This window comes from Xiphophorus hellerii, chromosome 13 (genome assembly GCF_003331165.1).
Source record: "Xiphophorus hellerii strain 12219 chromosome 13, Xiphophorus_hellerii-4.1, whole genome shotgun sequence".
NCBI classification, from domain to species: Eukaryota; Metazoa; Chordata; class Actinopteri; order Cyprinodontiformes; family Poeciliidae; genus Xiphophorus; species Xiphophorus hellerii.
This window is the reverse complement of record NC_045684.1, coordinates 18,349,677-18,364,374: the sequence shown is the minus strand read 5'-3', so window position 1 is coordinate 18,364,374 and position 14,698 is coordinate 18,349,677. Positions and strand designations below refer to the sequence as shown.

The following is a 14,698-nucleotide window of genomic DNA, read 5'->3' as shown; positions in this document are numbered from 1 at the left end:
CCACATACAGGCCTTTGAAGAAAATGTGTAAACATTTTATTTTCAGCTGTAGTTACAAGTAAAACAGTGGGAATAAAAATAGGAATGTAAATTCTGTACTGCTCTCATATACATTTTTAATACATAATTGTAGACAGGACCACATAAATTGATGTTGAAGAAATAATGTCATAAAAAATATGTAAAAAATTATTGTGTATTCATAAATCGTAGCAGTCATAATAGTGGTGGTCATCTTGCCCCCTTGCCATTTTTTTTTAACTTTTGCAGCTTTCATACCAGTTGTGCGTCAAATCATACCCACTGTGACCACTGATGATTTTAAAGTAATTCACTATAATCTGCTCTGCCTACAGCAGGTCAGTAATACTTATTTTTATTTGCCATATTTCATAATAAATGACTCCCAAAGTAGGAGCACCAGAAACACAGTAAAATCATAATAGGACCATGTTGTAAAATTTCTGAAAAATGTAAAATCCTGTTTGAGATTTGAGCATTTTATACAAGTCAATGGGTTTAAAACGGAAAATTGATCAGGAGTCGTTCTCTTTAGCTGCCACTTAACACTGCTTGCTTGTTGATATTTTCAAGAGTTAGAACACAAAAAATTAACTTTTTTTTTTAACGGAAGTTTTTTTTTTTTTTTTCTAAATTTTGACCAATAACGTGTAAAAAAAACAATTCAGGACTCCCATCATTGCCAAAACTGTTTGGTAGTTTGTCACATTTTACAGCACTGCATTTGGTCTAAAGAAATTAAAGTTCATAAATCGGTAGAAAAAGAACATTTTTTTTTTTGTTTAGCAGTAGAATATTTTTTTCAATACAAGAAATGCACAATTAAAATTTCCTCGTTATCCACTCGTCAGCTCTGTTTGACAATTCCCATAACTTCCAAAATGTTTTGTTTCTAAATGCCTCGTACATGCTTCAATCTAGTTGAGTAAAAATCAGTGGTTTTGACGCAAAAATGGAGAAAATCTTGAATGCTAGTATTTTCTATTTTTGGATTCAGAACAACTGTGTCTGCTGAAGAACATGTAGCACATTTTTCTCTTCTTAGGCGTTCTTTGAATAAATAACCCAAATCAGCAGCTTAGTCCTCAAATAAAACTCAAAATCCTCATCTGCCAGACAAAGCCTGATTGGCCCATTTCTAGTTCATACCTATTGGCATCGCTTTTATTACCTTTGTAATAAAAACACTATTCTTTTACATTCAGTGTTTAGTCCTTAAGTAAACATGACTGGGTAAATATAATTAGTCTAGTTATTAAAAAATGCTTGTAAAATGATGCATATGATTTGAAACAGCTGATCAGAGAAGTTTATACACCACATTTTAGATGGCTGCTTCAAACTTAAATTACAAGCACCTGCATATCACTGGAAGAGGTTAAAATAGTGCAAAGCATGATAGTAAAGATTAAAAATATTATTCTCCTCCAAAGAATAACCTTGGATCATAGCGTTCTAGATCTGTGCATTTCTCACTGCCTCTCTATCAATCCTCCTCCTCCTCTTCTTCCTCACTCATAAGGAGAGCAAACCTGTTATTTATCTCCTCTGAAACCCTCCCTCTACCCTGAGATTGTCCTCTTCCGCCTCTCCCTCTCTTCCCTCTGCCTCTACCTCTCTTCTTCTTGCCTGATCCGAAGCTGGAGGGGTTTGCCTTGAGGCTGCAGTGCTTCACAGCATCCAGCAGGCAGAAACAGAGCTGTCCAGATAAAGATCCACCAGGCAGTAACGACTCCACAGGCCAGCCTCCTTTCAGGTACCTGAAGAGGCCGTGTACCAAGGTACCGCTGAACAACCTAAGCAAGAAAGGTTTTCTTTTTAATTACAGGAAATCTAGCTCATACCTCAACAGGTGGTTGAATATGTAAAAAATGTTTTAATCCTCTTACAATGTCACGTTGGGCTCGGGCAGCGGCACCAGCAGCAGCTGATTCAGGCACAGGGCACTCCAGAGGCAGGACTGCCATTGGCTGAGGCAGTGGGCCGCCCCGACGTCCACTCCTCGTCTTTCACCAGGTCTCACCCGCTGACGATCTAGTGCTGACAGAAAACCTCGCTCGGCGGCCCAGTTTAGCTGTGGGGCTAGAACGTTTCACCCGTTAAGAGGCGGATCTCTGACTTGACGAACTGCATATTTTCAAATCAACTAACCAACGGGTATCTTGCGGGGAGCTCCAGGCTGATTGTTCAATGTCAACTCTCCGTAAATCATGCCTATCACTAAAGCCCACAGCAGGGGCTGTGAAGGTGCTGGTGTGGCCTCACGCAACCAGAATCCAGTCACTGCAACAGCAAGCTGCAGATGGAGAGGAACTGGAGCCAGGGCCGACTGCGTCACACCTAAGACTTCAAACAGGACACCAAGGCGCAGTGCAGCAGGAGCCTGGATATGACATGTATTGAAAAACCAACCATAGTCAAACAAGAACCAGTTCAACAAACGAACCCAAGGTCATATCAATGGGGATTTTTCTTATTTCATCAATCAAAAGTTAAGATTTTTTAGGCTGCTACTGAGTCAAGCAGAGCAAACATTTTCAACAAAGTCAAATCATTCAAACTGGAACAGACCTGTACTCAAATCTGTATGCGTAGAGGATTAAAATAATGCATGTTTTTTTTATTTTATTTACTGTATAATTAATTATTTTACAATTGAAATCAATATTTTAAAGAGTTTAAACTCTTCAAAATCCAAAAGATTTGCAAAAGCACCCTCAAACCTTTTCACAATACAATCACACAATTCTATTCAGTTTGGTTCCCTGCATTTGGACTTGTGATGCCATCAACAATGGATTGACCTTAAAATGTTAGTTATTAACTTTTTTAATAGTCTTGCCCTGCCTTATTTAATGGTTCTCTTCAACCTTCCTACTAAAGGGACTGAAGTCAACCAGCTATTTTGTCTAAGATGTTCCAAGTTCCAAATGGGAATATAAAGATGACCGAGTTTTTGCATTAGCAGAAACATGGAACAGTTTGCCTTTTTATGCAAGCAATGTGCAATTTTGTAAAAATATTAAGACATCTTGTATGATTTCCTTCCACTTTGACAGTTTGCACCAACTAGTTAATGAATGTCCTGCAATACAGTTAACACAAAATGTGTTTACCTGACTGAGCCCATCCAGATGTATATGGTTCCAAAGGATGACTGGTTCCACTTGCTTTTTGCTTAGGTTTAGGTCCAAACGGTCGTACTCTTCCACGAAAATTGGAGAACCAGAGCCATGTGATTGTGTTTGTACTGGAGCGGCATTGAACAGGTGTTCTGACCCCTGCTGGCCCCTGCCTCCACCACCTCTTCCTCTTCCTCTGTCACTTCTTGTTCCCTGCATTTGGACTTGTCCTGCCTTTGCCAGTTTTGCGCCACTAACTGGGTTTGCAGGGTTTTCAGCTTTTTGCAGTAAAATCCCATACACAGCCTGACGTATTGGTCTAGAACTACAGTGGCTGCTGGCTAGTCTGTTATTCTCCACCTGCGGGACGAGAAGGACCCTCTGCATGACAAAAGCATCAAGCACCATAGGAGACAGCTGTCCCCGTGCTGCAGCCAGAGACAAGCACTCTGGCAGCTGTGCCAGACCAGATGTCTTCCCCCTCTGAGCTAATGTACCTTCAGAGAACCATGGAGCAAGAGAGCTTTGAGTCTTGATGTTGTACTCTTGCATAGCAGCCAACAGCTGGGAGCTGAGCCCACCTCCCTGTCCTCTCCTGCCTGCCCCAGCCGCTCCATCCATTAACCTGCTAACCTCCTTCAGTGCCTCCGTCACATTTGGAAACGATGACAGCCAGATAAGGATGCCCTCAACACGAGAAGCAGGTGCCTTCCCCCTGCCTCGGCCACCGCCTCTTCCTAATGCACTCACGTCTATGAGAGCAAGGAGGGTCTCAGTCTCTTTTGGAGCACCGTAGTCATTACCAGTTAGGACTGCACATAAAGGCAGCAACTCGCGATTCATGCCCCCAAACCAGCGGCACAGATTGTTAGTGGTGTAACATCGGGATGGGATGTAGCGCTGAGAAGCTTTTCCGTTAAGATTGGTCCACTGGAAAAAATGAAGTGGCAGATAACCAGCTGACATAAATAAACAAAAAGAGAAAACAAGGGGACATAAATTGCAGGGAAAACAACAAAGTGCAAGTTACTAGAAAGGGTTATTTGAATCATCAACAATGTAGGAACACTTTCTCTTCTGTCACACACCTGGAAGGTCAAATATGTAAAAGTCGCTGTCATTTGTCAGCACTGGACAGTTCCACTGCTGCGCCAAGCAGGCAATCTCCCAGTCTGCCTCTGCTGGACACTGTACCAGCGGGATTCCTCTTTGATTTAGGACCTGAATGAAGACTTTCCTTACGAGGATTGGGAGAACAGAGCCATTGCGACCATGACAGATGCTGTCTGCCTCCTTTATCTTGGACTGCAGACGCTGACGCAGAGTAGCAAACTTCTTGTCACTTGGGTCCACCCCTTAATATGATAAAAAAAAATTGCCTTAATAAAGTCTGTTGGCGCAAAGTCCTTTTTATCATTCAGTCATACCTATCGAGTCTAGGGTTAGGAGAGACAGTAGTTGCCAGGTGCAGTGTGTGTTTTCACACAATCCCAAGCAGAAATAATTTTAGTAGTGTCCTTCAAGAAGCAATTGTTGTCTCCTACCAATTTGAAGCATTATAAGGCGGTGCAATTTGAAGTACAGTGTTCTAAGACAAGATTGTACATGAAGAAACATTTGGGAGAGACAAAAGTCTCACCGATTGGTAAATTCACCCTAATATCAGACAGTGTAATGCTCTGACAAAGAGCATTCATTACAAGACCATCAAATAAAGTTCAGATAATTAGATAATTAGAATATGACTGAACAAACATAACTTATTACAAATGTTACCAGAAGACAGGACTTTCCCTCTAAGAGGAAAAATTTTGAATTACAGAAAACCAAACGCATCACATCCGTGCAAACATAGTAAGTCACCTATTATTTATCATGGAGGGATGATTATTCCAGTGATTCAAAATATTTTTCACCAGCTACCAGAAAAAGAGACAGGTAATTTGTAGGCATATTCCACTACATTACATTGAAAGGGCGATCAAATAAGCTGCGTTTTGGAGCGTTCGACAGTATCACGTCAATTGAGCTGGAAGAACTGACCGCAACTGTATCCTTACCCCCATCCAGCAACACATAGGGCTCGATGTTACAAGTTTCCAAAGCAGATAGGAATTTGTTGAGAAAGCAGGCGAACGCATCGTAGTCCCCCCCATGCTGCTGATCAAATCCGTAGCTGAAATACAGGCGGAAATATAGACTGCAGCCGTCAATAACCAGACGACTATCCCTGAACTTCACATCCTGAAGGAAGTTTCTGTTGGACTCCACATATGTAGTCAACCCCTGAACACCCATGACATCCCAGTGCCTGCAAGATGAAGATTAAAGCAAAACATGTAGACGACAGTGGGAACAATGTTGCATGGGCAAAGATCAATGCAGGACAATAACAACTAGTCTAAAAAGCATGGCAGAATATGCTAAGATTTTGTTTTCTCTTGTTACCTTTCCGGTTGTTTTCGCGAATTATGACACAATAATATTAACTACAGCGATATAATGCACATACACTAAGCAAGTAATTTATACTTACTAAGTTGTCATACACACTGCAAGTAGGAAGTTAGGAGCATGTGTCGCTTCACTTGTTTTCTTGAAATGCGAACTTACTTCCTTGTTGGTTACATTTCAAAATAAAGGTGTAGTCTGTTATAAATCTGTTGAGATTTTCATTCTTCATTCTCCAAACAAATTTTGAAAGAAAAATAACACACTAATATGAAAAAAAACAAACAAACTTGAAAAACAGATCGTCTATGGAAGGCTAATTCTTTACAAAAACGTACCAGTTATTTCACTACGGTAGAGCTGCAATCTCGCGAGAGAACACGAGAACGCAAACCGCTAGCAACCGCGCTAGCCAATTTCGTTTTTTCGTGTTTGAAAATTTATACCGTACTGCAGTGGCTACAATGTCCGGAGGAACAAACCTCGGCTTTCCGGGGATAAACCAAGCGTTGGCACATCGCAAAAAAGACAGTAGTCCCTCTGCTCGGTTCTGGGAGAGTCCGGACACTTTAACCCAGCTGGAGGTGGTGCGACAGTGGATCGGGAAGCACTACAAAAAGGTAGCTAGGTGGAACCGCTAGCCGCCCCCTGCTAGTAGTAACCCTGTAGACACACTGTAAACAAATCTTTTCTGCTAAATAGCTTCACATGGGGATGCTCAGTTTTTCTTTTAAAGATTACAGAGCTGCACCGCTTTAACGTTTAGCAAAAAATAGAAAAAATAGCGACCAGCTGTGCAACTAAGTGTAGGATTATGTTCATTGTTTAATTTCTTCCGACAAATTGGGAATATTGCTTGTAAAGTGTAAGAAATTAACTTTTTTGTTCTATTTGCCAAAACCATTAATGGAACGATGCCTTCTTCTCTCAAAATCTGTTTTTGTGTGTTAGTATGTGCTGGTGGATGCTCCATCTTGTCAGGTCCTGGCTGCAGTCACCTTGCAGCTTCTCCAGTTCCAGGAGGATGCCTTTGGCAGACAAGCTCCCAACCCTGCTCTTACAAAGCTTCCAGTGAGTATCCCAGTACTGTTTCTTCTGACTGTTGTCTAACAAACCTCCCACACCAGTGGTACCTTTGCTGCCTGTCTTGCTACCTAAAATGTATGCTGGTATTGCTAGTTGCTATGTAAATATCAACAAATTAACGGTGATGTAGAAGTAATAAGCACCTACAGGCTAAAAGATGAGATGTTCAAGCATGCTGATTTATCCTTTGTACATTGTTTATATTATTTTCTGATGTCTTTTTTTAAAATTCCTATTTTCATTTATTTAGGTTCTGGTTCAACCAAAATAAGACAACTGTTATAAAACAGGAATAATGTGCAGCCTGATCAAACTAAAATAACTAAGTGTCCCCCTGTTATTAGATGTTCTATATTAGAGCCACCTTGCTACAATTCACTGCATTAGTCTGGTAACAGAATATGGGAAATTTCTTCAAATTGTTGGTTGTCAAAGCTGGTACTAATTGGCACACAGTCAGTACTAAATGTTCATGTTGCAGACAGCTCCAATTTGTATCCAAAGTTTCATCGGGTACAGAATGACAAACTAATCAGCGCTTGTTTCCTCGATGGTTAGAACAAAATCTTTGCCGTTCCCATTAGAAATGTTCATTTCTAATGGAAACTTCTGTTAACTTCTTTTAAAATTTTCAACATAAAACTTAAAGACTTCATCATCAGAGTAAATGATGAGCATTTTCTGAAACTGGGTAGCTAATTTGATCCTTTCTTCAGGCACATTGCTTCCTGGACTTGCAACCAGGCGGTGGACTCTGCCACATCCTCGGCACTGCTTACAAATTCAAGGTTGAACAGGGCTGGTGGGTAACACGCATCCTGCACTTTTGCTCCTTCATATCCATCTCTTTGCCAGACAGAGATGTTTGATGTTATTCCTTGCTTATCTTTACATAGGAGAAGGTTTGACCTGCAGAATCCATCAAGAACTGAGAGAAATGTCGAGATGTTTGGCGTGATTGAAAAAGCTTTAATCCAGGTATCAAATCTGCAGATGTGTAAGAAAACACAGACATTTATACAAATGATTTTATATTAAACGATTGTGAACCTTTTGTGTCATCAGAACAACTGTGTCTCCATCCCTGTGGTATTTATTGACCCTACTGTTGACCTGGAGCTGTCCAGCAGACTCACTGGCATCATCATCAAACACAAGGTAAAGCGGTCCAAATTGTAAAGTAAAGGAGAAAATATTTCCTTACATGTTGAAAAGAGATTATATTCCTTGTGAGGATATATCAGCACTGTTTAGGTCTGATATGAGTGACTTTGCTCTCCATAGGGTGCAATTACTGAGGACAGTATAATGGCCACTCATCACATATACGGCTCACTTGCTTCTACAGAGGAGGGTCAGTAAATCTTCATAGGTCTGTGCTTTGTAACATATGACCATTTTCTAAACTTTTTTTACTCAATTTTCCGCTCACATTTATTCTCAGATGAGTGGATGCGTCCTGTTATGCGAAAGGATAAACACGTTTTGGTCCACTGGGGCATGCACCCTGACAGGTAATGGAGGAGAATACATTTCTAAGCATAAATGACTTCATGGGGCATTATTTGTAAAATGTGCTCAAACAAAAAGGTTGCACACAGCAGGTTTTGTGGACCCACTGCCATGTTCACTTGACTCTTAAAGAATGTAACTCTATTTAACAGTTATGACAGCTGGCTGTCCTCAAGTGATGTGGAAGGAGACGTCGAAGACGTGCCGCACGTCGAGAGGCCATGGAGGGTTAGTTGGACACTATACACAGAAATGAAAAATGTTGACAAAGCTTTGTCACTATGTGTGTTTAAAGACTAGTTTTGAGCTCTGCAGAATGTTAACCTTCACATTAAAACGTTTAAGTGGAAAAAGTGAAATATTAACAGAATAACTGAAGAAGCTAAGGGTGTAGCAGGCAATCGCGAAACAAATCTATAGAAATCTCTACCTGAGATCTGTAGCTGCTAACATGCTAACAGCTCAAATTCTAGGCAGTAGAGAGGATATTTAATAGTAACATGTTCTAGATGGGGCCAGAGATGACATTGGAAAATAGGATTTATCCTAAATAATGAGCTAATAACTTGTGATCTACCCTTTATTTTATGCATTCCTCTGTTCATGAGAATTTAAAAGAAGATTTGTGTGTGTCTGTGTGCTCTAGGTTCATGCTGGTTGGGTTCTGGACACAGACGTGTTTAATGAGTGGATGAATGAGGAGGACTATTGTGTAAATGAGAGGAATCTGCCGTTCATCCTTCGACAGCGAATCCACCTACAAGAAGATCAGGTTTGTCTGAATTTGTTCGCGTTTAATGTTGTGTTTAGTTGGATCCAAAACATTGTGAAAACAACATGACAAACACAATTATGAGTGTTATAAATCAATTATGGCAATTAAAAAATATATATTTTTTATGTTCTCAGTGTTTTATTTTGAATCCAATTCTTTTCATCCTATGAAATTGTTAATGCTTTTGTCAAATTAGGCTGCACTCCTGATTTAAGTTTTCTGCGTCTACCTTATTGTTTTCTCACAGGACTCCAAGTCCACTCCATTCAAAAAGAGAAGACGCTCACCCTCCCCTTCCACTGATGGCAGAAAAAAAGGAAAGAAAGGGTAATTGTTAACTGTATCTTTCAAACACGCATGTGTTTTTGGTTGGCAACCACAAACTAAGTTGTCAGATTTAATATGTGTATGTGCGTGTGTGTGCTGACACAGGAGAAGGCGTGGCCAACAGGAAGAGGAGCCAGAAGAAGACCTGACCAAAGACATGGAGGACCCAACGCCTGTGCCAAATATGGAAGTAGTCACTCTACCCAAGAATGGTAAAACTCCTAAAACAGCATCCATATCTAGTAAAAATATCTAAAATTGTGATTTTAGATATTTAATCTAATTTTGTTTTCAATTTATTCTCAACTTGTGTAGTGAACCTAAAGAAAGATAGTGAGAATACGCCAGTGAAGGGAGGCATCATGGCTGACCTTGGTAAGGTTGCACGTGCTACAGTAAATGTTCCTGAAAAAACTTTAAACACAAAAAATTGAAACATTGACGTACTATTATGTGCACACATTTATTGTTCATTCTTGATTTTATTTCAGATGATCAGGAAGATGACTTTCCCGGAAGGGTAAATATTATTTTGTTTCTCTTTTACAGTGTTAATAGTATCTTGTGTGTGTGATACAAAACTTTTATAACAGAGAAGAGGATGGAATATTCTTGAAAAATAAAGCTAATATATTTATGTGAAATAATGTGTCTAGGAAGAAGATGAGGGAAGAAGTGAGATCCCTCGCTTATCAGAGGGAGAGGACAATATCACTGAACAAACTCATCATATCATAATCCCAAGCTACACATCATGGTTCAATTATAACAGGTAAACAATACACCGACTTTTAACTGTTTAGCTTTTAATTACGTCATCATCATAAATTCATGGTTTCTAAAACTATCCATGTAAATGTTCTCCAGCATTCACTCGATAGAGAAACGTGCTCTTCCTGAATTCTTCAACGGAAAGAACAAATCGAAAACTCCTGAAATGTGAGTGCCTCTCACCCATCTTCGTGCGATGCTACAATGATGGCGAAGTTTATATTAGGTTTGATTGTCCCTTGTGCATTTTAGCTTCCTGGCGTATCGTAACTTCATGATCGACACGTACCGACTCAACCCCCAGGACTACCTCAGCTCAACGTCCTGCAGGCGCAACCTCACTGGAGACGTCTGTGCCCTTATAAGGTAGGGTTTTGTACGAGTGTGAAGTCCTGCGGTGGCGTCTGTGCTTCAATAAGATGTTATTTGTGTCCAGGGTTCATGCCTTTTTAGAACAGTGGGGTTTGATCAACTACCAAGTGGATGCAGAGAGCCGACCCCTCCCTATGGGACCTCCTCCAACCCCTCATTTCAACGTCCTGGCCGACACGCCATCCGGGCTGGCACCCCTGCAGCACAAACCCCTTCAGGTCAGCTCTGTTGCTCTTACGTAGGACTCGCATCTCCAGATTTTCTTTTGGAGATTTCATTGTAATGAATGTTGTTCTTGCAGGTGTCCGCTTCACAGCACATGTTGAATTTCCCAGAGAAGAGCAGAGAGAAACCTTTGGACTACCAGAACTTTGGTCTGCGCACCGACATCTATGCCAGGAAACACCCAAAGGTCCACATCAGGACACAAATTGTATAAAAAAGAACTTATAATGCAGACCAACAGAAGTTGGTGCTTAATTGTGAAATACAAGAATAATAAAAAACCTATTTTGACATTCTTTTTTTAGAAATGAAATCTGAAATGTGTGTTTTTCTATTAGTCTCTTCAGTCAATACTCGGTAGAAAAATAGCCAACTATTATATTATCAAACGCTATAAATTTAAGTCTGAAACTTTTTGCTATGTCTTTTTTATAGACTAAAGGAGCAAATGCAGGACGAGAATGGACAGAGCAGGAGACATTGTTACTGTTGGAGGTGAGACTGAAAAGTTGTATTTCTTTATACTCCATTGTGGAGCCAGACTTTATGAATGGTTTAAATCTACATTTTAAATGTTTATCTTTTACTGCTTTTTCAATTTTATTTCCCCGTTCAGTACATGTCATCTGACACAGAAATATGTCTTGTCTTTCAACCATGCCACCTGTCAGGCCTTAGAAGTGTACAGGGACGACTGGAACAAAGTATCAGAGCACGTGGGTTCCAGAACGCAGGATGAATGCATCCTACACTTTCTACGTTTGCCCATCGAGGACCCTTACCTGGAGGACTCGTCGGCCTCTCTGGGGCCGCTGGCGTATCAGCCTGTGCCTTTTAGCCAATCGGAAAACCCCGTCATGAGCACCGTGGCCTTCCTGGCGTCTGTGGTAGATCCGCGTGTGGCGTCAGCCGCAGCGAAGGCAGCGCTGGGTGAGAATCGATTGAGTCGATGTGAGGTGTTAATCTTCGGATAAGGTGTTTTGACTTGTTTTTTTTTTTTTCTTTTTTCAGAGGAGTTCTCCAGAGCACAGGAAGACTCGCTGTATAAAACCTCTGATCCATCCAACCATCCAGAACAAACAGGTAAAACAACAAACACATAAATTGCTCCAGAATGTCTGGCTGAATCCTGCATGTGTTATTGATCACTTTCTTTGTCGAATAGATGCAACGGAAGCGGAAAGTCTTGACTCCAGCTCCCATCAGGTAGAAAGAGGAAAATTATTGAGAGCGTTCACCGATGATGTCGGGTGTTTCTTCTTGTTTCAATTTGCACGTGTTGCAGGTTCCTGTGAGGCTAGACGGAGTCAAGATGGAGCCTGGTGTGCCAAAAGTGGACGGAGATCAAGTTAAAGGAGAACATAGTGAAAGTATTCTGACGGAGGAGGGTGATGGTATGTTTGTGTGTGTGTATAATGAGAACTTTTCAAAAATACTCTTGAGTATCTGTGTAAGATTAACTGTGTAATTTATTTGTGTTCTAGTCAGGGGGGAGGATGGTGAGAACAGGGGAGAAGGGGACGATGGGACGAGAGGGATGGAGCTGGACCTGGTGGAGGGAAGCGTTCCCATGGCAGCAGCAGCAGCTCTGTCATCTGCTGCCTCAAAGGCCAAGGTGAAACTCACCCTCTCCAATCACATGAATATTTAAGGAGGAAACAGTAGTTCTAGTCTCTTAGAACTACAATCATTGAGACTGCATACACTCACCTTGTATGCATCTAAAAAAAATAATAGAGGAGCCACACACTGAAATCTGCCTCAGCCACTTATTGAGTTCTTCTCGTTGACATCTACTATAAATTGTTGTTTGTCTCTTAAAGGTTGTGTTTTTCCCTCTTGATTTTGTTTCTTGTAGCACTTAGCAGCAGTAGAAGAGAGGAAGATCAAGTCTCTGGTGGCTCTACTGGTGGAAACGCAGATGAAGAAGCTGGAGATCAAACTGAGACATTTTGAAGAGCTGGAAACCATCATGGACAGAGAGAAGGAGGCTGTGAGTATATATATGCTTCACTGTTGCCCAAATTTGAAACTATAAGCCTCTTGCACATTTAACTTCTGTAAAGTGAGATAAAGTTTACATCTGTGACTTTTTTAGTGTATAAAAGGCTCTTGAATTTGATCTAAGTGTTTTAATATCTTGATAACGTCTCCCGGATTCTATATTGTCAACCTGTTTGTGGAGATATCTGCCATAAATTAATCTCAAACTTTGAGGAATTTTCATTCAAGTGAAGCACGCAGTAATTAAACTTTTACATGTCGGCGTGTGTGTGTGTGTGTGTGGTGCAGCTGGAGCAGCAGCGCCAACAGCTGCTGACAGAGAGGCAGACTTTCCATACTGAGCAGCTGCAACAGGCAGAGATGAAGGTTCGCCAGCAGAGGGAGCAGCAGGGCCAGCCGGGTTACACAATGCAACATTCAGGTCTGAACCAAATACACAACTATCAATTGAAAGATGACACTTTTTTACACTTATCCTCACGCTAATGTCCCTACTTCTCTTTACTATGCCATTGCTTTTTGGTCCTATGTGTTCAGTATTGATACTTTGGTCTTACATTCTTCAGGCCAGCCTGTGGCCAACAGGATGGTACCTGGAGGAAACGGTCAGACGATGGCCCCTCGTCTCCCCGGAGCTCCAAATGGGATGTGTGAGTATTTTCCAACGTTGCCGCGGGGTTTCACGTGCTGCTGTTATTTTCACTTACTTAAAGCTCTTAGAGTACTTACTGAAACTGTCTGATCTGTCTCAGACCCGTCGTCACAGCCTGATGGGATAGCGTCTGCTCAGCCCACTCCTCCGTCATCCAGTCACAGCTGAACTGACCAGCATACAAGACGCACATGAAAGAAGTCTGCTTTAATAAAGAAGGATGACTAGATTAAGTGTTCAAGTCAATTGTTGGTAGTCCATTGTTTCTAGACTGAAAACTTTGTGAGCACATAAATCCAGCTGATGTGTGTTTGGTCATCAGTTGAGTTTGTCTTATATTTGTGAAATAATTCTTCTCTGGCATCAAGAGTTGAGAAACTCGACTCATTAAAGTTGCTTTTTTTTAATGAATCTTTGTGTGTGCATCTCTGTGTTGTTCACAAGAAAATCACTTGAATTTGGAGAGTTCAGAAATCCATTCTAACTCTGCATAATGACAGCCTAAACTTTAGCTACTCCATTAATTCTTTACAAATTTTAGTACTTGTTTTTGAAACATCAGTTGCTAATTTAAAAATGTTTCGAAAAGCATACAAGAGCTCGCTTTTGTTTTCAGTCAGTAGCACTCCAGCCTGTCATGATGACTACTTAATTTATATTCATTCTTAAGAAATGTTTAATAAATAAAAGGGTGAAATGTTTCACTGCTGTTAAAGAAAATACAAGTAAAAAAATGAATGACTCAATAGGTTACTATTTCAGAAATTGTAAAATATTGTGCTTACAGAAACTTAGGTTATGACACGTGGCTCTGCAACCCATCATTAAAATATAGGAAAGTTTCTGCACAGACCCACAGCTCGGGTGGAGGGGGATCTGTGGACAGGAGGAATATCTCTAGATTTTTTTATGGAGGAATGGACAGATGAAAACCATGAAGACTTCTGGTTGCAGTTTGTAGGGTACAAAATCAACGTGGACAAACATGTTCTGGTCAGATGAGGCCAAAATAAACTGTTTGGCTTACATATAATTGTTAGTAGTGACGTGATGTCCTTGTATGTGTGAGACAATCATGTTCCTGCGCAGGTGTTCGCAATCATTAGCTGCTCACCGTCACTCTGACCCTGGTAATTGGAGGCATCATTGGCTGGAAGAGAGCTGTCTGAGGCTGGGTTCCTCAGATCTGGGCCTGGAAGGTTCCTGGTTCAACACACTTCAGTCAAATAGCCTAATTACACCCTCAGTATGTAGGCAAGTTCTCAAGGATCTATCTTTCAGTTTTCTGATTTGAAAAAGATGTTTGAGCTCCTTCAGCTTAGCCTTGCTAGAAAAGACATGGGAGGTTTCCAAACCCACATCCCACACTGAACTCTAATT

At 40.8% G+C, this 14,698-nt stretch overlaps 2 protein-coding genes across 5 annotated transcripts; one reads left to right on the top strand and one right to left on the bottom strand.

The window, feature by feature from the left end:
• Window positions 1-13: 13 nt before the first annotated feature.
• On the bottom strand, window positions 14-6,204 carry aste1b (asteroid homolog 1b). Of its 4 annotated transcripts, none has more exons than XM_032581302.1 (7): window positions 6,077-6,204; window positions 5,204-5,454; window positions 4,232-4,498; window positions 3,138-4,102; window positions 2,173-2,404; window positions 1,911-2,103; window positions 14-1,817 (listed from the first exon to the last, which is right to left on the bottom strand). In XM_032581302.1, the coding sequence occupies exons 2-7, from the start codon at window positions 5,439-5,441 to the stop codon at window positions 1,508-1,510; spliced, it is 2,205 nt and encodes a 734-aa protein (XP_032437193.1). In that variant the 5' UTR covers window positions 5,442-5,454; window positions 6,077-6,204; the 3' UTR covers window positions 14-1,507. The 4 variants fall into 4 exon arrangements, with proteins under 4 accessions (XP_032437193.1, XP_032437195.1, XP_032437192.1 ...); XM_032581304.1 differs by lacking the exon at window positions 6,077-6,204 and adding an exon at window positions 5,680-5,825 and having other exon boundaries at window positions 5,204-5,319; XM_032581301.1 differs by lacking the exon at window positions 6,077-6,204 and adding an exon at window positions 5,680-5,811.
• Window positions 5,954-13,729, top strand: smarcc1b (SWI/SNF related BAF chromatin remodeling complex subunit C1b). Its single transcript, XM_032581300.1, has 28 exons — window positions 5,954-6,214; window positions 6,546-6,665; window positions 7,397-7,482; window positions 7,577-7,658; window positions 7,746-7,838; window positions 7,965-8,034; window positions 8,125-8,194; window positions 8,345-8,420; window positions 8,839-8,964; window positions 9,215-9,294; window positions 9,400-9,506; window positions 9,610-9,669; window positions 9,786-9,814; window positions 9,951-10,066; window positions 10,162-10,233; window positions 10,318-10,431; window positions 10,502-10,655; window positions 10,739-10,849; window positions 11,098-11,157; window positions 11,334-11,592; window positions 11,674-11,745; window positions 11,828-11,868; window positions 11,948-12,056; window positions 12,147-12,277; window positions 12,521-12,655; window positions 12,955-13,087; window positions 13,233-13,316; window positions 13,419-13,729. Exons 1-28 carry the CDS (start codon window positions 6,059-6,061, stop codon window positions 13,484-13,486), a joined length of 2,814 nt encoding a protein of 937 aa, XP_032437191.1. The 5' UTR covers window positions 5,954-6,058; the 3' UTR covers window positions 13,487-13,729.
• Window positions 13,730-14,698: the final 969 nt, after the last annotated feature.